The sequence below is a fragment of the Otolemur garnettii genome, unplaced genomic scaffold, assembly GCF_000181295.1.
Source record: "Otolemur garnettii isolate 467f Iridium unplaced genomic scaffold, OtoGar3 scaffold00016, whole genome shotgun sequence".
Classification (NCBI taxonomy): Eukaryota; Metazoa; Chordata; class Mammalia; order Primates; family Galagidae; genus Otolemur; species Otolemur garnettii.
In genome coordinates this window covers 10,294,135-10,320,705 of record NW_003852411.1, presented here as the reverse complement: position 1 = coordinate 10,320,705, position 26,571 = coordinate 10,294,135, and the positions used below count along the sequence as shown (strand labels likewise).

Below are 26,571 nucleotides of genomic sequence, written 5' to 3'. Positions count from 1 at the left end.
TAGTTGTTGTTGAAACGTAGTCCTATCCTATTCCCTGAGCTGCGTGCAATGGCATCATAACTCACTACAACCTCAGACTTGGGCTATGGGCATCTGCTGCCTCACCCCTCCAGAAGTTGCTGGGATTATAGTTCTTGCCGTGGCACCCAACTGGGTTTTTTTTTTTTTTTTAATGAGTCAGGGTCTCACTCTTGGCTCAGGTGAGTCTTGAACTCCGGAACTCAAGCAATTCTCCCTCCTCAACCTCCCACAGTGCTGGGATTACAGGTGTGATCCACCGCACCTGGAGGGCCTAGGGTCTCATATTTAAAACATATTTAGGAAATGTAATGATTAGCAAACATTGAAATGGCAAGGTTATATGTTGTGGTGATAAGTCTGATAGTGAAACTTGAGTTTCTGACTATTTGTGCTATCCCCATTGTTTATCCTGCTAGTTTCCATAGTTTTAGTGCTAGAAATATATTGAGTGTTGGATCCATACACAGTTCAGTTGTTATTTTTTTTAGGGCAATGTTTTTCATATGTGGATTTATTTTTACTTTTTTAGGCTGATTCAGTGTGAAAATGAGGTAGGGAAATTGTTGTTTATCACAGAAATCCCAGAGTTAATACTGGAAGATCCCAGTGAAGCCAAAGAGAACCTCATACTGCAAGAAACGTCTGTGATAGAGTCACTGGCTGCAGATGGGAGCCCAGGACTGAAATCAGTGCTGTCTACAGGCCGAAATCTAAGCAACAACTGTGACCCAGGAGAGAAGCCAGTGGTTACCTTCAAAGAGAACATTAAGCCACGAGAAGTGAACAGAGACCAAGGAAGAAGTTTTCCTCCCAAAGAGGTGAGAAGGGACTATAGCAAAGGAATAACTATAACTAAGAATGATGGAAAGAAGGACAACAACAAGAGGAAAACTGAAACCAAGAAATGCACCTTAGAAAAGTTACAGGAAACAGGAAAGCAGAATGTGGCAGTGCAGGTAAGCTGTATTTGAACTATAAAGCAGGTAGAGGAAGGCTCACATAAAAGGCAAGATTTTTTTTTTCATTTTGTTCTAAAGCCTTGAGAATTGGTTATCCTGGGAGTTTAAATGCATTCTTCTAATGCATAGTAAGGTTATGTAAAGAGCTTTGATAGGTGGTCACGTTATCAATTCTTGGGAATTATAATGTAAGTGAAAAAAAACTCAGTGTGATTTGACACTTTTGTCAGTCCTTCAGTTTAAGTGATTTGAAATAACCTGTTATAGAATCATCAGTGCTACACAGAATTATATTTTCTTTGGAAGGTGTAATTACCATGTTAATGTTATAGTGGAGATTTGGAGTTTTTTGTAGATCTAATAGAACCAAGAGCAGTGCATTGAGGCTTTACAGCTTTGTGGGGTTTTTTTGATTCACTGTACAAAATAAAATATTTTCTTGCAAAAAGATGAGGCTCTTTTCCTTAACATTTATACCTGTCCCAGCTAGTGGCATTATATCACTTTTAATAGTGTCCTGCTCATGGGAATTTGTAAAGCAAGAACCCAGGCCTCTTGCTGGAAAAAGATGAACACTGATTAGTTACTTATGACTTTGGTTTTTTTTAAAGAGCTTTCCAGAGAAATACAGATGATTTCTTATAAACAGTAAAGGGTCTTTACTCTGTGCTGGTTTTGTTAATATCATTAATGTGTAAATAAATACTTAAGCGGCCATATGATTTGTTTACATGTTTCCATGAGAAACCTTATGTTGTTGAAGGCTGCTTACAGACAAACAGTACCTTCTGTGTATTTCTCTGATATCAATAGTATTTTTTTTTTGAGAAAGGGGGAAAATAATAGTTTCAATTTCAAGATTAATAGTAGAGAGAAAATTAGAAAAACATGAGGGGAATTAAGAAAAAAGAAAAGAGAGAGAGGTGCTGGGGAAAAGGAAGAAATAAACCCAAATGAACTAGAAAGCCAAAGGATCAGTGTTTTAGGGATAGAGTCCAGCATTTCTTGCCTGTCCTGCCTTCATTCCCTGTAACTGCCTCTAACTAAGGTCTAGACTAAAAGTAAAATGTTTATGGTCCCTCATCCATCTCAGATTGCCTATGGCTAATTAAAGCCTGATAATAGTCAATACATTACCATACTTTGTATCTCATCCCCAATTTTCTGTAAATACTACTTATTTTCTCTCATTGCGCTCAACCTTGAGCAGTACATATGGCATCTGCTTCTCCTTGGCTTTATGTTTAGGGTTTCAGGGCCTGTTCTTTACTGTTGAAAGTTATCCTTATTTATTCTGAAGGATTGTAAAGTTGCTGATGGAGCGTGGGTGCTGGGTATACTTTTTTTTTGAGACAGTCTCAAACTGTTGCCCTGGGTAGAGTGCCGTGCTATCACAGCTCAACAGCAACTTCCAACTCTTGGGCTTAAGTGATTCTCTTGCCTCAGCCTCCCAAGTAGCTGGGACTACAGGTGCCTGCCAGAATGTCCGACTATTTTTGGTTGTAGTTGTCATTGTTGTTTGGTGGGCCTGGGCTGGATTCAAATCCACCAGCTCCAGTGTATGTGGCTGGCACCCTAGCTGCTTGAGCTACAGGCACTGAACCTTGAGTGGGTACACTTAAGGCTGCCCAGGTGAAATTAAACCAAGAACCAAAGTATCTTACCTATGGATTAATAGTCATTATGAATTTGTAATTCATGTATTCTATTAAATGAATTAGAGAATGTAAAGGGCCCTGGGCAGCTTAAGATCATGGATAGGTTTTTTAACTTGGCATTGGTCATCTCATTTGTAAAACAAACGGGCTCTAAGGTCCTTTTTATATTTGGTATTTTTGTGGTCATGTAAAAGCAAAAAATTATATTAATAAACTTAAGCCCTTATATCTTTTAATTGGCTATTAATTTGTTTTGGTTTTTCCATTTTTACCTTAGGTGAATTTAAATGTCTTCATTATATACTTTTTGACATAATGAGGCTTTAAACACTTTCCTTAGGAGAAGGTGCTTCTTTCTGACATGCTTGAGTTTTGGGTTATTACAGTTTTGCTTCTATTGGTCATAGGTAAAATCCCAGACAGAACTAAGAAAGACTCCAGTGTCTGAAGCCAGGAAAACACCTGTAACTCAGACCCCAAGTCAAGCAAACAACTCCCAGTTCATCCCCATTCATCACCCTGGCGCCTTCCCTCCTCTTCCCAGCCGGCCAGGTAAATATATGTTTTGTAATTTCTTGTGCTTAATCCCATCTTTCAGAAATTTCTGTTTACTCACTGATTAATTTATATTCCATTGGAGTGAATCATCATGTTAGAAGGTAGAAAGAAGTTCTGTTTTCCCTAATGTAACATTATTTTTGAGCCATTTCTCTGTAGTATACATGCAAGAGCATGTTTGTTACCAGGAAGGAATTCCTGTCATTAAACATAAGATGCCATCTTTCGAATACTCTGATTATTCGTAATGGGTAGAAGAAAAGTAACCAATAGGTCTATATTTAGTTGTAAAAATCAAGTTAAAGATTGATAATGTGGCTGATTTCTTTTATAATGTGGTAGAAGATACTCTCCTCAAAAAAAGTTGACTTTTTTGCCTTTCTCTTGCTAAGTTTCTTTAGAACTAAAGCTGTGTTCTTCTATTTTAAAGGGTTCCCGCCCCCAACATATGTTATCCCCCCTCCTGTGGCATTCTCTGTGGGCTCAGGTTACACCTTCCCAGCTGGTGTTTCTGTCCCAGGAACCTTTCTTCAGCCTACAGCTCACTCTCCAGCAGGAAACCAGGTGCAAGCTGGGAAACAGTCCCACATTCCTTACAGCCAGCAACGGCCCTCTGGACCAGGGCCAATGAACCAGGGACCTCAACAATCACAGCCACCTTCCCAACCCCTTACATCTTTACCAGCTCAGCCAACAGCACAGTCCACAAGCCAGTTGCAGGTTCAAGCTCTAGCTCAGCAACAATCCCCTACAAAAGCCGTGTCGGCTTTGGGGAAAAGCCCGCCTCACCACTCTGGATTCCAGCAGGTAAGTTATAGCTATGTATACTGTTCAGCTGAAATAAGGGGAAACATTGAAATGATTCAATGTTTGGCTAGTTACTGATTAAGCTTTAAGATACTTCTTGCTTAGACTTGTAATGATTACAGGAATACAGAAATATTGTTGTACTGTTCGGAAAGTTCAGATATTTCCCTTCTTTTGAAGAAAGTAATATATTAGATCTTAATTGCCATTCTTTGCTGCTACTATGAAAAGATTTTCAGCACATTATCCTCTCCTATTTTAATACAAACTGCAGAAGGGAAATACAATTATAATCTTGACAATATACTAAGATAGATGTGACACCAATTTTAAATGTTGTCAGCTCCAAAGCACTTGAAGCAGAAAAGGGGAAACACACATGCATATACACATGTATTTTATTCATTCATATATTCATTCATTAAATCTCTTAAATAATTGAATTGTAAGAGAATGTGAGTGAGGGTCAGGTGCAGTGGCTCACACATGTAATCCTAGCACTCAGGAAGGCTCAGGTGGGTGGATTGCCTGGGCTCAAGAGTTCCAGACCAGCTTGAGCAAGAGCAAGACCTTGTCTCTAAAAATAGACAGGTCTTGTGGTGGGCACCCGTAGTCTCAGCTACTTAGGAGGCTGGGGCAAGAGAGAGGATCACTTGAGCCCAAGAGTCTGAGGTTGCTGTGAGCTATGACACCACACAATAAGACTTTCAAAAATAATTAAATAAATAAAAAGAACGTGAGTGGAGTGAGTGGCCACAATCCAGTCCCAGATAGCTCTGTATATTGAAAAACTCAAAAGGAAAAGAAAACTGCTGCATTTCCTAGAGATTTTTTAGCTGGAAAATACCTCTAGTTCATTCTGACATTCTTAAATATTGATTATAAGTACCGTTGCATTTTTTATCCTCATCTTGATGACAAGTACCTCTTTTTTTTAGTATCAACAGGCAGATGCCTCCAAACAGCTGTGGAATCCCCCTCAGGTTCAAGGCCCTTTAGGGAAAATTATGCCTGTGAAACAGCCCTACTACCTTCAGACCCAAGACCCCATAAAACTGTTTGAGCCGTCATTGCAACCTCCTGTAATGCAGCAGCAGCCTTTAGAGAAAAAAATGAAGCCTTTTCCGATGGAGCCATATAACCATAATCCCTCAGAAGTCAAGGTCCCAGAATTCTACTGGGATTCTTCCTACAGCATGGCTGATAACAGAGCTGTAATGGCACAGCAAGCAAATATTGACCGCAGGGGCAAACGGTCACCAGGAGTCTTCCGTCCAGAGCAGGAGCCTATGCCCAGGATGCCATTTGAGGTATGTGTTTTTTCCTGTCACCAGGCATTTTGAAGGTGGGTCTGGGATTGCATGTCTTTTTCATCTCTCGAATAGATGTTATTTGTAAAGGTTGCTGTTACATTCATTAGTACTACTGAATGCTACTGAGTGATTGGTGCAGCTCTCGGTCTCCTCTTCTGAATTGTACAGTATGTTTTAGTTTGAGGAGCTGAAGAATTCTGTAACTGATTTTGGACTGTGATGGTCTGGCAGAGAAATCATATACAGAAATCCCTAACCCAGCATGTCAGAGAATTCTGAGGCAAAGCGCTCCTCTCAGTTGGGCTGTATCATCTAAGTTTAAAAATAGGCTTACTAAGTACTTAGATAAATTGCAGCAAAGTTTCTGATAGGAACAAAGTCAGCCAGTTTTCTTGGACAGTTGAGGTCCCTTTCCTTACACATTTTGTTGATGGGAAACAGGTGTGCTTTTAACTTTTTTAAGTGCTGTTTCTCTTTATTAGCGCAAGATATGCTAACCACTTTGTTCCATCATATTGTTTTACTCATTAGCCACACTATTAACCTTTTATGTCCACTCTTTGTTAGTATTTTTGCTTCCTTTCTGTTGTCTTGATCTTCACTGTCCTTGTGTCACTTTGCCCTTGCATTTCAGAGCCCTTTCCTTCCTCTTTGCATAATGCTGTTTCACTCTCCTCTTAACTTTAGTTGCTTCATTCACCTAATCAGGCCACTTACTCCTTTGTGCTTTTGTCATCCCTTATTGCATCTCACTGTGATCCTTTCTGTCACTAGGACCCCAAGAGCTCCCCTCTGCTTCCTCCGGACCTGTTAAAGAGTCTGGCTGCCTTGGAGGAAGAGGAAGAGCTGATTTTTTCTAACCCTCCTGATCTTTACCCAGCTCTGCTGGGGCCTCTCGCCTCTCTTCCTGGACGAAGCCTCTTTGTATGTATTTGACATAATTCTGCATCTTACTCTAACTCCAGCTTCTTTCCTGAGGTTTTATAGTAATTAGAATAGGTGATTTCCTCCCTGGGACTTTCATTCTTTACAGAAGTATAAAACTTATTTTCTGATTGCCTAAACTAACTGTACAATGGTAGTAGAACATGGCAAAACATTTCTTACTTTGTACACATAGTTCCCCAAATTGTAGAGACGTACCATGGTATTAACATGTGTTATCCAAAAAGTGTCCTGCAGGGCTGGTCACCTACAGGGTGTGATGTTAGCCAATTAACTCACTTTTCATTTAGGTCCAGAAATTTCAAATGTCATTTAATCTTGCTCAGGAACAGTGAGATTTCTCCTATGTGGCGAAAATAGGAAAGAAAATACAGTATGTTGTAGGTTTTCTTACTAACATTATTTTATAGTATGTGACTCTTTTCTGGTTGGTTAACTGAACCCAGAAAGAGCCTTGGTCTAAATTCCAAATTGGATTAATAGATAGAATGAGTAAAGTGAAGAGGATTCTATTTATAATCATTGTTGTAATGCCATAAATTAGTGAATATGAAGATAAATAACTAGTTTAACAAATAAAATCTAAGAATTGTTTAGTGATATCTTTACAAAAATAATCTTCTAGAACCTAGGTTGCATTTTAAAGAATGTTATTTTTACACTTGTCCATGTTTCTGTTGTATGTTACTAAGAGTAGAGAGAATAGAAGATAGGAAGGAACATACATGCAGTGAGGGCTCTTTTCCTCTTCTCTTCGTTATATCTTAATAAAACATAAAAAGGTACACATTTTGCTTTCTTGCTGCTTTTTTCCCATAAACATGGGGGAAGAAAACATTTGTAAGAATAAAATGCATTAATTTTACTATCAGGAGAAATAAAAACAGGACAGTAGCTGCCATCCCTGGCACTTGAAGTTCCCTTAAGAATTTGCATAGGTGGGTGCAATAGAGGCCTCCTATCAAGTTAACAGCAATAAAAGAGCCCTGGAACCGTAAATGGTAATAGTGCCACGGCTGAGAGCAGAGGCTGTGGCAGCCTGGCTGCCGTGCTGTCACTGTGCACATTTGCCTTTCCCATTGCTCTTCTGCTGGAGTGGCTTGAGAGACAAGAGGATGGTGCTTCTCTGTCCACTTGTTTCCCAATCCCTTAGTTCCTTTTGCTCCTGCCCCTTCTGTAGGAAATGGATCTGATGGTGGGACAAGTAGGAGTTTTTTTCTGTCTATTTTTCTTTTTTCTTTCTTTTGGGGGATTGCATATTCAAAGAAACCACAATACAAAGCAACATCAAACCTTGACTATAACCCTTCTAGTATTTGGCATTGTTAGTAATATGTGTGTGAAAGTGCCTTGCACGTAGTACGTGTTTAATACATGTTTAACCAACTACTCGATGATAGCATTAGAGATTTGTCATCTTTTTTTTCTGTTAACTTTCGTAGGGCAAGTAAATGTAAGCTTAACTCTTAGCAACTATTTTAAAATATGTATACTAAACAGAGCTGCTTAGGAAACATTAACAAAACCATTTGTCAGATGGATTTAAAAGACTTTATTAACGTCACAAGTGTTAATATTTTAAAAGTTGGAGTATGAGGGGCAGTACTAGGACAGTTCAGCATTTTGTTTTGAGATTATTTCAAATGCAACTATTGACAAGGGGAGTCCTAAGATTGATGCCTAGTAAACACTCAGAACTGCTGTTTTCCTGGTCTGGTCTCTGCCAGAATTTAATCTCTGCTAGATTAGATACGCTGATAAAGGAGGGTTCTGTTGGGCTTATCTGTGGCAACTGGCACTTAGTTGGTGTCTTGTTATTAACAAATTTGAATTCACATCTTTGGAGTTTCATTCTTGGCACACGACAGGCAGGTATAAGCATGCTTAAATGATCATCGTTTACTTTGGTTCTATAGTATCTTAAGATTTACTATTAAGAAACGGAAGACATAACTTGCTTACCTTTTTTTCTGGGACTGTGAAGAAATCCTTATTGGAGAAGCCCTCAGAGCTCATGTCCCATTCATCCTCTTTCCTGTCCCTCACCGGATTCTCTCTCAATCAGGTAGGTAAACAGCTTTTAGTGTCAGCCAATACTTTTTTTTCCATACTATTTTACTATGTCTATTTTTCTTCTTTCTTTTCTATTCCTTATGTTGGTGACCAAATACTGGTCTCCAGATATTTTATTTGATCTCATTTGTCTCTGATTAGGGCAGACTAGTGACTTGTACTCAAAGGGTTTGAGTTTAAACCCTTTAACTTCTCATTAATATTGAAATTCTTAGGGCTCTGTTTGTTGTTCAGCCAAATAAACTAGTCACATTTTTTGACCCCAGGTGGTTTACATAGAACAAATAAAGGGTGAGAGAAAGCAAAGGGGAAAATAAATTTGACTGGAAAATTAAAAGAAACAAAAAGAAAGCCCCCCAAAGTTTCTTTTGGTAAGAAAAGCTTAAGGTGTTTCAAGCATCTGTGAATATGACGACGTATTTTCTTAAGTTTCTCTCCTTCAACTGAGGTTGTAACTTGACTGTTATGTCTTTCAGGAAAGATACCCAAATAACAGCATGTTCAATGAGGTGTATGGGAAAAACCTGACAACCAGCTCCAAAGCAGAACTCAGTCCCTCACTGGCGCCCCAAGAAACATCTCTGTATTCCCTTTTTGAAGGGACTCCCTGGTCTCCATCACTTCCTGCCAGTTCAGGTATTAACTAGGCTTTAAATTGTAGATTTTGCATTTCCTATGTATTCACATTAAAAGTTAAGTGAGATTTTATAATTATTAATATATTAGGTTTTGTTTTTTTTTTATTTTTAAGTAACTTCTGAAAGAAAATAGGAAAAAAGCCTGATGAGCTGGTTCGTGTAACAAACGCCACTAGAAAAGCTTTTTACATCCTCAGTAACCAACTGAGTTATAAGGGGAAAAAACAGGGGTTCATCTTACGGTTCCCAGCTGTTTTTTTGTTTTGTTTGTAGATGGGCATTCTGTGCAGGATAAGTTGCCCCTTTTTTTTTTTGAGATCTCGCTGTGTTGCCCAGCCTTCTGAGTAGCTGGGAATACCAGTGCATGCTGCTACACCCGGCTTTTGGTTTTTAAAATAAGGCTTTTTAAGTGAGTCTGATTTAAGAGTAATTCTTAAGGTTAGGAAAGTCTATTTTTGATAGAAAAGACCAGTAAATACTTACCTGAAACAAGCATGCTAGAATAGTGCATTCTTTTAACAAAATTTTCTACTGTTTCATTTGCTTTTTTAAGGCAAAGAATATGCCTCGAATATGTGTAGTAAGGCAAATTAGTGAATGTGGTCAGAATCTCTTTGGGGCCCTTGTTTTGCCTTTTGTCCAAAGACCTGTGAAGTTATTTTTAGGAGAATTTAAGTGATCTAATCTAAAGGAAACTAGTTCTTTTATGTTTGTGAAACATATGTTTAATGTCCTGTGTTGCTGTTATTTAATAGATCATTCAACACCAGCCAGCCAGTCTCCTCATTCCTCTAACCCAAGCAGCCTGCCCAGCTCTCCTCCAACACACAACCATAATTCTGTTTCATTCTCAAATTTTGGACCCATTGGGACTCCAGATAACAGGGATAGGAGGATTGCAGATCGGTGGAAAACTGATAAGCCAGGTGAGATCTAGGTTTCATTTCCTATCAAAAGTGAAAGAACTTACTCCATCCCTTTCCAGGGTTTGGTACTTAACAGTGATAGAAGAATATCGTTTTAAGTTCTTTTTAATCTCTCTTCTTCCCTTAGCCATGGGTGGGTTTGGCATTGATTATCTCTCAGCAACAACATCCTCAGAGAGCAGTTGGCATCAGGCCAGCACTCCAAGTGGCACCTGGACAGGCCATGGCCCCTCCATGGAGGATTCCTCTGCTGTCCTCATGGAAAGCCTAAAGGTGAGTAGATTTCAGGAACAAGAACCACAAGATTTTTGCAGGAAACATGTCTCTGCTTTTATTCACATAAAGAGCTAGGCTTATTTCTAAGGCCCTTCGCATTGACTGATGCATTGTACATATATAGCAAAGTCTAAGAAACACAGTCTGCCTTACAGATTTCTTAATGGGAATTTTATTTTTAATTTGTGAATTCACTAGTGATAAAGAAGCATCTTCAGAAGGACAGAAACATAAAAGTCTTAGTTTCATTCTAAGGTTAAGAAAATTATGATTCATCTGAGAGTATTTGATTTAACCCTTTTTTGACCAAGTGAAAAGAATATCTAATTTCAGAAATGTTCTGTACCTAAAAACCTTTATAGTAAATACCTTATGGTGTCACATACAGCTGAGTTTTAGCAAAAAGATTTCATATAAAATGTCATTTTACCTTTTCTGGTTTAAAATAATGGGAACTATCTAGTCTGGAGAGTCTCATGACTTTTTCTAATAGCTGGCTTTTTTTAGGGGTCGGGGTGAGGCTCTTAGGACATACATGCCTTTATATTTGGCTGGGATTGAAAAACAAATCCCTTTCAGACAACCAGGCATTTGACCTCTGCTGACAAGATCTGGGCTGTTTTTCAGTCTATCTGGTCCAGTTCCATGATGCGTCCTGGACCTTCCGCTCTGGAGCAGCTATTAATGCAGCAGAAGCAGAAACAGCAGCGGGGACAAGGCACCATGAACCCTCCACACTGAGGCCAAAATGGCAACCCTGGGAATGAAGGCTCCATAAACCATGGCATGTTGGGTTTGCAGGACTGGCCCACACAGTCCCCTGCAGGTGGCAGCCCTCTTTTCTGTTTCTTGCTGTCAAGAGGGTGTAAGTGTTCCACCAGCCCGCTGAGTGTGCACGAAATGTTCGCAGTGCAACAAAAAGAAAAATCCATCAGGAACTCTCCGTTCCCCCCAGGGCCTTCGGAGGGAGAGAGAGAGAGGAACTGCTGTTTATCTCACTCAGTTACTTGATATCACCACCTCTCACCTTCTCCATCGTGCATGTCCCCAGTCACATGGGAAGTGAAAGCTGAGAAGGGAAGGCAGATGGGAGAAGCCAATGGGAACTTCTCAGTCCTTTTTTCCTCTTTGGGGAATAAAATAGGAATCCATTAATGATTGCTTTGCTGACTGAGAATGTAGTTGAAATTATTCCTAAACATCTTTTATTATTGTTATTACTCTCAGTAGTAAAATATCACACTGAATTCTTCCATACACAGGTGTGCTTCTAGTCAGTGTGTAGCAAGGAAAGCCCTGTTCACTGCTCCTGCAAGAGAGGCTGATGGTGACAGGATAGGGAATCGACCTCCTCAGCCAGAGGCATAAGGGAGAGTTCAAGGCCTCACAGAAGGTTCTGGTAGGCCCTCCTCTGGCCTGGAGACTCCAGCAGGAAATGTCCTTCACTCTGTAGGTGCTCGAGCCCTAATCAAGGATGCAGTGTGGGTGGTGGTGCTGGGCTGGACTAGCAGGTGACTGCTGTAGGATTTCAAATTACGTTTTTGATTCCTGTACATTTTACAGTAGCATAGCAAGCAGTCTCACAGAAGGCAGGCTGGTCCATTCATGGCCTGACGTGTTATAGTGGGTAGAAGCTTTCAGTGTGGTTATTTTTGTTTGGTTGGTTTTTGTGCCCCCTTCTACTTACCACCCACCTGCTTTGTCTCCATCCCTTTATTACCCTATGCTGTATGCTAGTAACTTGTTTTTATTCCTAATGTGTGCAACATCTCACCAAGAAGCAACAGCATGGGGCCCAGCAGTTGGGGCCCCAAAGACAGTCTGAAGAGGAAGGAAGCAGCAGCGTCTGCACAGCCCACCGAGGGGCCAGGCCTTGCCCAGCTGCAGTCTCCCAGCTCCACTTTCAGAGTGCAACTCAAGGCAACACGGACACGTGCACAGCATGCGCAGAAGAAAACAGAACCAAGTCCATTTTGGAAAAGGCAAAAGAAAGGAAAAGAAACTTTTTATTTGATATTTATTAGGAGGAAAGAGGACTGAAAATGTTCTTGTCTAGAAACAGAAGGACAGTCATTTCCTGGAAAAGTAATGTTTTAAGGGGAAATTATGGAAACAATCTCAATGTCCAATTGCCGTGCTAGTGGTAGGGTTTATTTTCTGGGAGAGACCTCCTTTGTATGTCTGAGCGTGTTTGTGTGCACACACATGCCCATCTGCTCTCCCAGAGGGGAGGGGTTGTGTGTCTGAGTGTGTGGAGTTAGTGTGGAACTTAAGAGCTGGAAAACAGCTGCAGAGCAAAGCACATCCAGGAGCCCCAGTTGCCCCTGGAGTTTGGACAACCCCAGCAGTTTAAAGGGGTGAGATAATGCTCATTGCTCTTCAGAGAGAGTGGTTGGAGCCCCCGTATGCTTACATTATTGCTCTTTTAGTTTGACATGGTGTTTGGGTTTTTGTTTTTGTTCTATTTTTTTGAGGTCTGAAAGGGTGAAGCCCCCAACCCAGTGGCAATATGAAACCCTTTGTGCTTCTCTCCTGCCCCTTCCCAGTGTCCACCTTTCTCCTCTTCCACCCCTCCCAGGCCTCTTTCCCTACTGCCTTTACCCAGTTTGTGTGTTTGAGCTCTGCATTCAGGCAGCTGCAACATTCCAGTGTTTGAACTGTCACTGATTCTTGCACCCTAGACAAGCTAACCAGTTTTACCATCTCACTCCCAGTAGTACCCAGTTCCCATGTGAAGCCCCATTCTGCATGAGAATTTGGTGTTGAGAATGTTTTCTGACCTTTGGGGCGGGGTTCCTCGCCTTATCATCCTCACTGTGGAGTAATGAGGATGGGGAGGAGAATCATCACCAGAAGCTGGTTTTGTGTAGCAAACTTTCTTTTGTGGTTTTTTGTTTTGTTTTGTTTTGTTTTCTGGGGTTTTTTTTTGTTTTTGTTGGGGTTTTTTTTTTTTTTTTTTTTTTTTTTTGTCTGTCTGTGCAAGACCTGCAGCTGCTGAAATCAGCTTTGCCTTTAATTAAACCATGTTCTCTCCAACCAGATCTGTGTATAGGTTGTTTATTTACTGTCCTAAAAGATAACAATACTGAAGAAAATACATCTTAAGGGCAAGAATATCAACTACTCACAAGTTGTCCAGGGAAAAGCAAAGATGATCAGAACCTGAATGTGTTTTAGGGTTATTTTTGCTTTTATTAGCATTCCAAACCAATGAATTATTATGGAAAAGGATGAAGAGAAAGAAACTGATTATCAAAATTATTTTATTTAATAAAGAAGCTGGGTGCAAGTGGCTCATTCCCATGATCCTAGCTGTCTGGTAGGGCATAGTGGGAAGATTGTTAGAGCTCAGGAATTGAAGAGCAGCCTGAGCAACAGTGAGACCCCCATCTCTACCAAAAATAGAAAATATTAGCTGGGCATGGTGGTGGGTGCCTATTGTCCCAACTACTTGGGAGGCTAAGGCAGGAGATCTGCCTTTATAGTTTATATTGAAGGCCCACCAAGCTACCACTGGAGACTCTGCATATATGTTAGAGTCTATGATAGTGTGGTGCAGGAACCGGAGTGTTTATACATGGCCCTTGGGCCTGGACTTTTGGTGTCTTGTTTTGGTTTTGTAAGATTAAGTTTTTTTCTTTTGTGTTTTGTTTTTTGGGTTTTTTTTAAGAGACAAGTCTTACTTTGTTGCCTTTGGTAGAGTGCTATGGCATCACAGCTCACAGCAACCTCCAGCTCTTGGGCTTAGGTGATTCTCTTGCCTCAGGCTCCCAAGTAGCTGGGACTACAGGAGCCTGCCACAATGCCCAGCTATTTTTTTGTTCTTGTTGCAGTTTGGCCAGGGCTGGCGCCCCACTCACTGAGCCACAGGTGCTGCCCTGAAATTAAGTTTTTTTTTGTTATTGAGGTATCATACATACAGAGAAATGCATCATTCAAAGGTAGACAGCTTGGTGAATTTTTACAATGTGAATGCATCTGGGTAGCTGGCACTCAGAGCAAGAAACAGATTATCAGCACCCTATAAGACCCCCTCAGACACTTACTTCCACTCCTCCCCATAACTTCCCCACCCCCTGTGCCCCAGACAATCATCATCCTGGGTACTCACATAAATGCCTAATAGATAATTGTTAACAGAAAAAATTTAGGTTAACGCTCTCAAACTGTAATGTCCCCAGTACAGTCTACAGCAGAGGCCTGCTAAATCATGCAAACAAAGGCTTCCTTGTGTTTGACTTAGTAGGTTGTGAAACGTCCTAGACTTCTCTAGGAGTGCTTTTCACATCTGTAGTTGCACATTCTTCAACAAAAGCTTTGGGGAAGATGCCAACCTTCCCTTCACATTCCCCTTCCAGCCACTCTTCATTCACTGATAAAAGGAAAGATACACAATGATTTCTAAGACCAGGATTGACCTTTTGTCAGTCAACCTCCACACCTCCCATTGTGATAATGGGAGAAACAAAGTATTGGACACAGGCTTTATTAATAACCATCTTATCACTGATTTCTGACTTCGAATAATGAAGGAGTAAACTGCAGAAGAATGAATTATATTTTTCAAGAAGTTAACAGAGAAATAAGGTAAAAAATAATAAATTTGAATAATAAATCCGTAGGTGTAGTTTTTAAGAAAGAGGATTGTGTTTAAGCTTTGTTGGGACTCTGTTTTGAGAAAACAGAAAAAAACATGCTTTTGGTTAAATCTTGGCATATCCTCTATCAGAAGGCAGCACAGTCAGATGGACATAGCCCTAAGGAGTCCATGGAGCTAGGTTTGTATTTTTCTTTTTATTAAAAATAAAAATTCACCATTCAGTGATTAAAGAGTTGAGAGAACTAGCAATGGGTTTAGTACATGTTTGTAAAAATATAAAGATTTTAATAGCTCCTATGTTGAACCTTTAATAAAATGTACTGTCGAATCTAACAGTACATCATAATAAGTCAGTAATGGATATTAGCTGTATTTTACTCAAGGAAAAGGAGACCCAGAGAGATTAATAGTTTGTGCATCAACCCTAAGAACAGTGGTTCACGCATCATATGGATTGGTACAAACGTGAAATTATCCCAGCAAATTTGTTAACTCTGGGAATAAGGATCCATGAGTTCTAAAACATCCATCGGTAGTAATCAAGGTGTTATCTCAGGCTATTTGCTTCCTTGCCCATCAGAGGAACAGATAGGGAAAGGCCAAACACTCAGTTTAGTTCCAGCTAAACAGCAGGAGATTGAAACCACTGGCTGAAGTTTGGTTTGTATGTTACTGAAGGCTTCTCTCTGCCCTTGACCTTGTTTCAGCTAACATGTCAATTAGTTTACATAATCTTGGAGCAGCACTTACCCTTTGATAGCACGAGGATTATATCCCCTTCCACAAAGTCCAGGTCCTCTGGTTGCGTAGCCTTGTAACTGAAGAGAGCTACCACTTGGCTCCTTTCCTTAAGCTGAAGTTCTGTCGGATGGTTTTTAGCATCACATTTTTCACTTTCCTTGGGTTCATCTGGAAAGCCTTGGTCACCCTGAAATAACAAAGGGCTTGTTAATTTTCCTAATTTCCTGGCCAGTGGATATTGAACATCACTAAAGGAGCCAGTGAAGTGTCCTAGTTGAACTTAGGAGACAAACTCAAAGGCAGGTTTGTCATCAGGGCTTAGTGTAGAGCTGATGTATCCTTTTGGAATACTGGATGGTCAAGTAATAAAGGAAACCAAAAGGTCTGTAGAACCATCTATTGTCTTAAAATAGCTTACTGAAAATTTACAATAAGCCTGAGAAAGGCAGAATAGGCTAATCTTTTTTTTTTTTTTCCAGATGGGGAAACGGGTGGAATCGTAAGTGACAGAGCCCAGTGCTGAGTTTCCATCTTAGCACTGGACCTAACACCCTTTTCTCAGCACCAAAGCCACTTGTTCAAAACGCAGATTTTCAGCTCCATCCCAAACCTAAGTCAGAAACTCCTTGAGGATGGGGCCACTTTATATTTTAAGGCCTCAGGTTATTTCTGGTGGTTACTGAAGTTTGAGAACCACTGCACAGGGCCACACTTCCTTTGTAACACTTCTTGCACATAGGGTTTTGGACTTTTTACGCATCATGGTCATTTTTGCTCCATAAATGGAAAGCGGTGTTCCTGGAGATGTGAATCAGTATTTAACAAATGAATGTTAGAAACGCTGCCAGGCTGAAATGTACTGAGTGTTAAAAGTTCTAGCTGTTTGTTGAACCTTGGCATATACTCTTTTCAGAAGGCAGCACAGTCAGATGGGCATAGCCCTAAGGAGTCCACAGAGCTAGGTTTGAATCCCAGCTCCACCGCTTATCAGCTGTGTTCCTTGAGCTAGCAGTGTACCCCCTGAGAACTTGAATTTCCTCACTTTGAGATTGAGGCTAGAAGAATTAAATGAGATGACATAGGATAACAGTTGGTATTTATTGAACAGTTACTGTGACAGTACTAAGTATACATGTAGAACCTCCCTAAGTTGACCTAGTTTTCATAGACCAGACATATACCTCGTGTACGTATCAGTACAGGAGACCTAGTTACTTAAGTTGACCAGTTTGTTACAGTCCCTTGGGTGTAACAAACCCCTCAATTTACAGAGGTTCTGTTGTATAAATATGGGTTAGTATAAGTGTTCTGTACAGAATAGGTGCTTAACAAATGTTAGTTCATTTTCCGTCTAGTATGAGAACAATATGACTTTCTCCCTCCAAGGGTAATGGATAGTGGTAAAGAGTGTTCAACAGTAACACTTGAGCCTGGATTGAGTTCCAAAGACCGCTGGTAGTTTGGGAATAGCTTAGATCAAAGCTCTTGCCAAAGGAAAATATTAATTAAAATAACTTCTAAGACATGTTCACATTTAGAGCAGAAGCCCTTCTATGCAGAATCCTTTCAAGATGCTGAAGGGGTTAGTCTGAAGACAGTTGACAAACCTATAGTGACCTGTCAAACTTTAAAGGTTCACACTCTTTTAACTCTTTAAACATTCACACTCTCTGGGCCTTTTCTCTCAGCCAGAGACTAATCAGTGTCTCAACCCCAGTAGCTCAACTTCTTGAAGGCAATTTTCTGAACTCTTAAATGCCGCAGACTGGGGGTTATAGAGGGCCCTCCTCCAGCTATCCTCCTTCATCCTTCCTCTCCCTCTTACTTTTTTTCCAGCAAACATTTGTCTTTGATTTAAGTGAGAGCATACCAAAGAAACCCTTCCCCTATCTAACAGACCTGACCCCTGCCCCTGCCCCTGCCCCAGGCCTGGACAGGCTAGAATGGCTTTTCCACACAGTTGTTTCCATTGTCTGAAAACCCACTTGCAGATGAAAAATAGTAGCTCTCTAAAGGATTCCTGTGTAAACTGTTTAATATTACATACCCTACACCAGTGGTTCTCAACCTTCCTAATGCCGTAACCCTTTAATTACAGTTCCTCGTGTTGTGCTGACCCCCAATAATTTTATGGTTGGGGGCCACCACAACATGAGGAACTGTGTTAAAGGGTCACAGCATTAAGAAGGTTGAGAACCCCTACACTACACTGATAGAACTGCAAATGCCACAGCCTAAAAATGCTAAGGCTGAGAACAGGTGAGTGGAGAGAGAACTGAAACTGTCGTAGAAGCCCCAGGTAACAGCTGTGGGCATTGGAGACTGTGGTATCATTACTCTGAACACAGGTTTCTCCCAGCCCAGGACTGCCATGGGAGCTAATGAAGCTCACTGGCTGGCCTGAGTTCCCTGCCTTCACACACACCCCATGATCATTAACCCACAGCAAGACCTGACTCTGTCCTCTTCCCAACATTCTAGTGCTGTGATGTCTGAGGCCCTCCATGGTAACAGCCCTGTTGGCTTTCCAGCCCTGCTCCCATCATTCTCACCCTTGTGTCCAGTAACACCGAGCCCCTTTACCCACAGGGCTGACGTGATGGTCCCTGTTTTCTCTCCATCTGTGTAATGCATCCTTTCCTTATCTTTGCTAATTTCTATTTATTGTTTTCCGACTAAGCTTCAAGATGATTTCAGCAGCATTTTCTTCAGAAAGAGTACTGCTGCTTGTTCCCTGACGCTGAGCATTGCTCTCTAGCAGTTTTGGATTAGATGCCCTCCCATGTGCTTCCATGATACACCATTAGTGAATCTCCTTGAGTTTCCTTAATACGACACTTCACCATCATCTATTTGAGCATATCTTCCCTTTATCTAATAAGGGTCTAGGCCTTACTAGGTTTTTACACTTCCTGTGTCTGTCTACAGAGAAGTAGGCACTTAGCAAATGTTTGTTATAGAATGAATGTCACATGCAAACAACTAAAATGTCCACCAACAGGCGAGAGGATGGACAAACTGTCTTATCCATATGATGGAACACCTTTTAGCAATCAAAAGGAAGACTCTATTGAAACAAAGACTGAATATGCTGTGCAATCTACTTATGTGAATTATAAAAAGGCAAAAGTTTGTTGATAGGTTTGGTTTTCAGGGACCAGATTGGGGGGGGGGGAGTTAACCAAAGAAATGACAACTTTTCCTCTAGAGAGGAAGGGATGAAGTCCAAGATTGGTCCCTTGTAGGTACTCTTCCATCCCTTTAACTGTGCTCCTGATCCTCCCTGCCCCATTCTTACTCTGAGGTCAGTCAGTTAACTGTTGGCTAGGCCTCAGGCTAATACGATAGACTGCCTTGTACTGTCAGAGTGGTGAGGTCCTTCGGAATATAGGCAGGCTCTGGAATCAGAGAACGTCTGCCTGAATCCTGGCTCCTCTACTGGCCACCTGTGTAATCTCAGTCCAGCTACTTGACCTCTCTCTTTTTCTTCTTTGAGACAAGAGTTTCACTTTGTCACACTGGGTTGAGTGCTATAGCGTTATAGCTCACAGCAACCTCAAACTCTTGGGCTTAAGCTGATCCTCTTGCCTCAGCCTCTCGAATAGCTGGGACTACAGGTGCCCACCACAATGCCCCGCTAGGCTTGACCTCTCTTGGCCTTGTCTCCTAAATTATAAAATGGAATAATAATACCTCCTCATGGAGTTGTGGTGATGATAAGAATCGGCACACAGAAGCTACTTAGCACACAGTATCTGGCATATGGGCAGTTTTTAGTAGATGTTTGCTATTAGGAAGTCATTACCCAAATCATCTCTGTGAAATAAATTGTTTTCTTTCACCCTCAAGTGTTCTTTCTCAGGGAAACTTAAGAAGGTGAAGAATGGCCATGAGCTCAGCCTCAAGCTATGACCTCATTCCAACCTTGCTTAATAATGATACAAGATTAAGAGAGGTCTGGAGGCTTTCTGTGGGCTCCTAGACTCCCTTGGCCTGTTCTTTTCTTGTGAGAAACCCTCTCCCGGCTGCAGCTGGGGTGAAGATGCAGGTAAGAGAAGGGCAGACCTGTAACTTGTAATCCACCATGTCCCCAACACCAAGCGTGGCACAGAGAAGGTGCTTGATAAATGTTGAATTGTGGCCCATGGGAACATGACCTTCGATGCCCAGGCTCACTGCACTCACCACTGTGTTCTCACACCACAGAGTCAGGCAGTAGTTTTTCACTTGGCCCCAGGCATCCTTCATGTTATCTTCGGACAGCAGCACCAGCTCATTGCTGTCCTGAGGCCGGTAGCTGGGGGATAATGAGTAAGAACCAGGTCACAGACTACAGGTATCATCACAAAACCACCCTCCTCCCCAGTCCTCCATGCCAGCACAAAGTCCCTGACGGTGCCTCCCCCAGCTCCCTGCATGGAGCTCACCTCAGCTTCGTGTGTTCTGGCAGGAGCTCCAGTTTCTTAGACACCATATTCCGGACCTGGCTATAGGAGAGCCCAGGCTGCGTCTCCATGACCACCGTGTACTTGTAGTGCACCTTGAGCATATAGGGCATGGGAACACTCAGCCTTACGTCCTGAGGGGGAGCAAGCAAAGGGAACTCCTGAGTGTCAGAGGCTTTCTCTCAGCAGCATCCTTTGGCACAGGGAGTACCCTCTGCAGTGGGGGGAGGCCAATAAGTAACGGGTTTCATAGTAGCCTGAAAGGCCTTCCAGGGTCCTCTCGCCCAACTTCTGCTTGGACAGAAATTCCTACTAAACCAGATCTGGCCTACCAGCCATGGGCTAGCAAGAAGTGTGTGCATGGAGGTAGGGGATGTTGCTGAGGAGCTCCCTAGCCTATGACCTGTAAGGTAACTGCTTCAACCCTTCATTCGGACTCCTGTAATCCGGACAGCCACACTGGCAATTGATAGACCAAGCTCTTTCATCTTCTACCGCTTGTAACAGCATAAGGAAAAAATGTTACCTTGGGCTCTTCTTTTTGTTTCCGACCTAAATGGAAAAGGTAGGGAGTAAAGCAAAAGATAAATGAATGAACACTCTTGGGCAGTCCCTGCCATATACAGAACGAAACCCTTTACAGCAGGCTACCTGGCTTCTTACCTTTCAATCTATGGGTTGATTATTAACCTTAGCAAACTGTGGGGGAAAATCTCACTTTCCCCCCAGGCAGATGGATAGTTTGAGCTCAGGAGTTTGAGATGAGCCTGAGCAAGATTAAGACCCCGTCTCTACTAAAAACAGAAACTAGCCAGGCATGGTGGCTCATGCCTGTAGTCCCAGCTACTTGAGAGGCTGAGGCAGAAGGATCACTTGAGCCCAGAAGTTTGAGGTTGCTGTGAGCTATGATGATGCCCATGGCCCTCTACCTAGGGCAACGAAGTGAGACTCTGCCTCAAAAAATAAATAAGAGTGTTGGGTCACAGCTTAAGTCCTATTTGACATCAGAGCATTCCATGCTAGAGAGAAACCCTGTGAATGTAACAAATGTGGAAAATAAGCTTAAGTCTTATTTAACATCAGAGAAGTCACACGAGGGAGCCACCAAAAGAAATACTAGAACCACTTATTTTCACCCAATCCTTTATTTTTATGTATGTTTTCTAAAGTGCATCATATATTAATATAATAGTATATAGTAGTATAAATACAAGTAGCAGAAGTGTGCAGAAAGATATTTAGGGGCCCATGATCAGAAAAGACCACTAATCTCAAGCATAGCTGATCATTAGAATAACTGGGGAAGTCCATTTCTAAAAATGCAAATCTTCCTGTGTTTGTATGTGATCTTCGATGAGCCCCTACGTAAAAAAGATTAAAATGAAAAAATTTATCAAGGACATTTGAGGGGGGAGCAATTAGAAAAATTTGAATATGGAACACATACTTTGTACTATTATTAATGTTAAATGCTTTAGACATAACAGTTGTATTGTGGTTACAGAAGAAATGTTTATTCTTAGGAGATCTTGCTGAAATGCAGGGTGAAGTGTCATATGTCTGTAATTCATGTTCAAGTCGCTCAAGAAAATACTAGAGCGAGAAAGGGGAAGGGCAAGTAGATGGCACAAAATGTTAGCAATTGGTGAATTTAGGTGAAAGGCCTTATGGTATTTATTATACTCTACTTTTCTGTAGGTTTGACACTTTTCAGAATAAAAATGGGGGAGGGGGCATTCCAAGTGATTCTGATAATCAGGTGGGCATGAAAATCATTGATCCAGAATCTGGACAAACCACTTATTTCAAGCCATCTCTACCAAGTGCTCATTCAGAATCTGCTTAAACTCCACCAGTGTTTAAGCGATAGCCTATTACTTCCCAAACAGTCCTCCCCACATTATGAGAGATCTTTAGGGAAAGAAAATTTCTCTTTCACATCTGCCCACTGGTTCTTTGCCCCTCAGGGCACCGCAGAACAGTGTCTTTTCCAGATACAGCTCCTCAGACATTTGAAAAGAGCCCAGTCTGCGCCCTCACAGGCAGACATGCACAATTATTTCAACTTTTCTTCCTTGAGTAACTAGTAGTCCCAGCTACTTGGGAAGCTGAGGGTGCTTAATAATCAAGGGATTTGGCGACTGCTTGAGTCGGGACAATCACTGCCCCTCAGAAACCAGCTGCCTTCACCAGAGCCCTGTGAGTACCCCAAAGAGGGCACTGACTGCATGTTTGGAGTGGCTGGTTGGTGCAGGAGAGGAGGTTCTAGGGTCGTGTGGTCAGCAGCTGAGTGGAGTGTAGGGACAAGAAGAAACCAGAATTTCCTGGAAGGCTGGGAGAGCAACTCTCAGTCAAGAAGCAACCTGGGCTTGGCCCCTGTAGCTCAGTGGCTAGGGCACCAGCCACATACACTGGAGCTGGCAGGTTCGAATCAACCAAAGAATAGCTGGGCATTGTGGCAGTTGCCTGTAGTCCCAGCTACTCTGGAGGCCAAGGCGAATCAAGGCTTAAGTCCAAGAGTTAGAGGTTGCTGTGAGCTGTGATGCCACAGCACTCTACTGAGGGCAACATAGTGAGACTATCTCACTAAAAGAAAATGAAAAAGAAGCAGCCTGGAGTGCCCCTGTGCCCAGGCCTCAGGTGTCCCTCCAGGGCCACTAACCTGGTGACAGCTGGGGTCTTCCTGGGGCATCAGAACTGGGAGGAGCTGGGATGTCAAGCTCTGGGGAGCCATCCTGCAGGTGACAGGAAGAGAGGGTCAGGACCTTCACTCAGACAAAGTTCCCAGGTAGGGGTGAGGGGAGAGAGAGACCCCACAGACCCCCATGGAAATGATCCAGATGCAAATGACTTCCTAAAAGTTTTATTAGAGGGGGGTGACATTTGGAGGAGATTAGGGAAAAACATTGGTTAAAAAGAGGTGGCAGGCTTTTTGGATAACAATCAGGGAATTCTTCTGAATGAAACATCACAAGAATGGAGAAACAAACACATGTACTCAATACTGAACTAACTGATCGATACTTAAGTGCACATTGGAAATAAATCTCAATGAAAATCAATGTGGGGGCTCAGTGCCCCTAAGCACAGTGGTTATGGCATTGGCCACATATACCGAGGCTGGCAGGTTTCAACCCGGCCTGGGCCAGCTAAATAACAATGACAACTGCAACAAAAAATAGATGGGCGTTGTGGTGGGCACCTGTAGTCCCAGCTACTTGGGAGGCTGAGGCAAGCGAATCACTTAAGCCCAAGAGTTGGAGGTTGCTGTGAGCTGTGACGCCAAAGGCCTTTACGGAGGGCAGCATAGAGAAACTCTGTCTCAAAAAAAAAAGAACATCAATGTGGAGGTAGGAGTGAGGAGAGGAGGGGTAATGTCACACCTATTGGGTACAGTGCCCACTGTCTGGGTGAAGGGCACACTTCAAATTTTGACTCAACCTCTATGAAAACAAAGTATGTAAATAAAACATGTCTCCCTTAACATTCTGAAAATAAAAAAAAATAAGGAGGCAGGGCTGGCCCGAGAAAACAAAAATCACAGTAGAAATAAGAATCCTATCCCCCACCTAAAAGGTCCTTGCCCCCTTTTCCCTCTCAGCCATACTGGAAATCCGCTGGACATGGGATTGACCAGGTAGGGATGACCTCTTGTCTCAGTGCAAAGCGCACTGAGAAAGGAAAAATTCCACTTCTGATCTGCACGGCATTTATGGTGACTCTGACCAGGGAGGGCCAAGCTCACTCACAACTGGTCTACATAGTCTAGAAAGGAACAGGCTCCTCTAATATTGGGTCACTTACAGGGCTGCTCAGATCCAAAAAGAGACAGCTCTGTAGGGCTGGGAGAAGGGCCTGGCTTTGAAGGGAGCGGGGAAGTCGAGGTGGGTGTAGCAGTTGTAGAAGCAAAGGTTAGCAAAGGCCCCCTTTGATTCAATGCTCTAAAGCTGATATTTTAATATTTTTAATGGCATTGCACCAGCCAACACATTGACTGTTCTTCTAGGTGAAGAGGTTACACCTGGGAAGAACCCAACCCTCATGTACTGTAGGCCTTGGTTCTCAAGTCATCTCTTGACCAGCAGGAGTCACAGAGGTCAGTGGGACCAACAGATGCCTCCACTTAGCACCTGGGTTTCTTCCCTCATCCCCATGTTCAGCTCAGGGCAGCTGGTGCCAACTCAAGGTGGGCTCGGGACTAGTGAGTCTGCCTTTGGTGATCGTGGCAGCCTCTTTCACACAGCTCTTCTCCCCTCCAGGGAGGGGTCTGCAAATAGCAAGAGGAAATGGGTCAGGCCTTGGCACTATGTTACCTGGGGCTGCTGCTGAGGATGGATCCGCAGCTCAACTGGTTCAAGGTAGTTGCAGGGAACAAGCCCCTTCTGCAAGGCAACATCACAGAGTCAGAGAGTGGGAAATGAAGATGTATCCCTCAGCACCCACAGCCCACAGATGGGCCAGAGTCGTGGGGGGGATGGCGAACAGACAAAAAACCCTCGGCTGCCCTCGGTTGGTCTGCAGATAAGGTAGCAGCAGCAGATACCGTTCCACAGAAAGCTCTGCCGTCTGTGCCGGGATCCCCTGCCCATACTACCACCCCCAAGCCTCTGAATACCTGCCCGTTGAACATGACCGTGGCCCAGTTATCATTGCCTTTCTTCAACACAAAGACAATGTTCCCTGGCATGACCTGAAGCTCCTCTGGGGTCTCAGGCACAAACCCAAACAGCACACGGTGAGCCTCTCCTTCCAGAGCCCTGCAGGGGTAGACACACGATCCAGCGCACTGTTTAGCTTGGACCACACAGTGTCACAGGACAAGCATAGGGGAGTTAGAGCCAGGGACTTGGCTCTAGGCTCACGCTAACTCCACAGCCAGCAGCCTATTGGACCTTGAGCCAGGTGCTTTCCTGCCTGGGTCCCTGAGAGGTAAGAAACTGTGTGTGAGCATGCCCATGACCGTACATGCAGTGGGACAGGACTACAGCAAAAACCAGAGCAACACTAGATGACAGACCTTCCAATCCTGGCCCTCTCCTCCTTTCTTTCCTTTTTTTCTTTTTCTTTTTTTGAGGCAGAGTCTCACTCCTTGCCTTTGGTAGACAGCTGTAGTGTCACAGCTCACAGCAACCTCAGTCTCTTGGACTCAAGTGATCCTCCAACACCCAGTTATTTTTTCTATTTTTTAGTAGAGATGAGGTCTCGCTCTTGCTCAGGCTGGTTTAGAAGTCCTGAGCTCAAACTATCCACCTGCCTTGGCCTCCCAGAGTGCTGGGATTATAGGCACAAGCCGCCACGCCCAGCCCCTCTCCCCTCCTTTCTAAGGAGAAAGGTTGTTAATTGAATCATCTTGGCCAGCTCCCAAGTCTGGGCTAGGCAGGGTCAGGGGATTGGGGTGGGGCGTGGGGAGGTGGTGGCACAAGGTAGAAGTCAGGGGCAACCAAGTGAGAGGGGCCGATGGGGGAGAGAAGGAGAGGGGACCTGTACAGAGCCTCAGACGGGGTAAGGACAGGGTGGCAGGGCTGGATGGGGAGGTGCACAGAGGGTCCTAAGGCTGCCCTGCTGCTGCCTTCACTCTTCCAGGCTCTGGGGTGTCTGATTGGTGCCACTTTGGAATGTGTGACTGAGATTGACCTTAAGGCCTCTGGAGGAATTCGGGTTTCAGGCTCCCTCCATTCACTCCTCACTCTGTCACTTTCCCCTCAGCCCATTTATTTCCAAACATCCTGTCCACTCCTGTAGGGAACACTGACTCTTCCAGCAGCAGCAATGACGTAGGAATAGGCTCATCCACCCCCCCTTCCCTTTTTTGGTAGTTTCTTTGGTACTTCCTTGACTTTTTGTTAAACTTTTGGGGTGGGGGAGCTGGGCTTGCTTCATCACTCACAGGGAGTTCTTAAGAAAGCTGTAGGTTGTGCCACTCTTTGCTTCTCATTTTACAGAAGCATGACTTCCTTTTCTTGAGTCCTTCTTCTTATTGCTTCCGGAAACATGTGCCAGCAAGGAATGGAAAACACCCACACAGGAGAGGGGCTGCCATTCCGGACTCCTGACTCCAGAGCTGCCTCCCTTCCCTGCAAAACTGGCTTCCGGCCTTAGGTCAGCGTCCTGGCTGCCCAGGTGACCATATTCCCTGGGACACTGCTGTCCCCAGGAACAACTCCTCTCTCTGTGGTGGCTGTGGGACCAGGGAAAACACTGGGACACCACGTAGCTGCAGCTGGGCTCCAGTTGTCAGCCCCACTGCAGCCAAGGCCCAGCCTCACGTCATCATTCCTTTCTAACCCTGAAACAGAAGAAGCCTAACATTCTAAAAACTGCAACAAGATTTAGACCCTGCCTCCCTCTTCATCTTCTTCGTGCCCTTTGTTGCTGTCAATTCCTGCTTGGAGTTTGGGTATTCTGCATGTGGATCTAATTCTAACTTACCTGAAGATCTCTGGGGTTTTGGGTCTGGGTGGAGGCTCAGCTGCCTGTTGAACATTGAGGAAAAATGAAGAAGAACAATGAGGGAAGGGGAGGGAGAGAGAACAGAGCTTTAGTGGTAATCTGAGCGCTCTTCCAGAGCAGAAAATCAAAGTACGCATTTCTTTCTTTTTTTTTTTTTTTTT

General features: G+C 43.0%; 2 protein-coding genes across 8 annotated transcripts in view; one reads left to right on the top strand and one right to left on the bottom strand.

Annotated features, from left to right (window-relative positions):
* Window positions 1-13,213, top strand: part of SMG7 (SMG7, nonsense mediated mRNA decay factor) — an 80,465-nt gene extending 67,252 nt beyond the window's left edge. For 2 of the 5 annotated variants that reach the window (XM_023510763.1, XM_023510765.1), the window contains 10 exons: window positions 551-839; window positions 3,046-3,190; window positions 3,627-4,003; window positions 4,942-5,313; window positions 6,091-6,240; window positions 8,246-8,326; window positions 8,811-8,970; window positions 9,728-9,898; window positions 10,026-10,171; window positions 10,802-13,213. In XM_023510763.1, coding sequence (XP_023366531.1) covers window positions 551-839; window positions 3,046-3,190; window positions 3,627-4,003; window positions 4,942-5,313; window positions 6,091-6,240; window positions 8,246-8,326; window positions 8,811-8,970; window positions 9,728-9,898; window positions 10,026-10,171; window positions 10,802-10,915 — 2,005 coding nt within the window. In that variant the 3' untranslated portion in view covers window positions 10,916-13,213. Of the gene's footprint in view, window positions 1-550; window positions 978-3,045; window positions 3,191-3,626; window positions 4,004-4,941; window positions 5,314-6,090; window positions 6,241-8,245; window positions 8,327-8,810; window positions 8,971-9,727; window positions 9,899-10,025; window positions 10,172-10,801 lie in introns of all 5 variants that reach the window. The other 3 variants (XM_023510766.1, XM_012802664.2, XM_023510764.1) reach the window with 3 other exon arrangements.
* A 787-nt stretch (window positions 13,214-14,000) lies between these two features.
* The window catches only part of NCF2 (neutrophil cytosolic factor 2), a 31,718-nt gene continuing 19,147 nt past the window's right edge, over window positions 14,001-26,571 (bottom strand). For all 3 annotated transcript variants that reach the window (XM_023510760.1, XM_023510761.1, XM_023510762.1), the window contains 9 exons: window positions 26,390-26,433; window positions 24,576-24,717; window positions 24,274-24,342; window positions 22,623-22,695; window positions 20,487-20,512; window positions 19,943-20,094; window positions 19,701-19,812; window positions 15,525-15,702; window positions 14,001-14,546 (listed from right to left, as the gene is read on the bottom strand). In XM_023510760.1, the coding sequence (XP_023366528.1) occupies window positions 14,434-14,546; window positions 15,525-15,702; window positions 19,701-19,812; window positions 19,943-20,094; window positions 20,487-20,512; window positions 22,623-22,695; window positions 24,274-24,342; window positions 24,576-24,717; window positions 26,390-26,433 (909 nt within the window). In that variant the 3' untranslated portion in view covers window positions 14,001-14,433. The remainder of the gene's footprint in view (window positions 14,547-15,524; window positions 15,703-19,700; window positions 19,813-19,942; window positions 20,095-20,486; window positions 20,513-22,622; window positions 22,696-24,273; window positions 24,343-24,575; window positions 24,718-26,389; window positions 26,434-26,571) is intronic.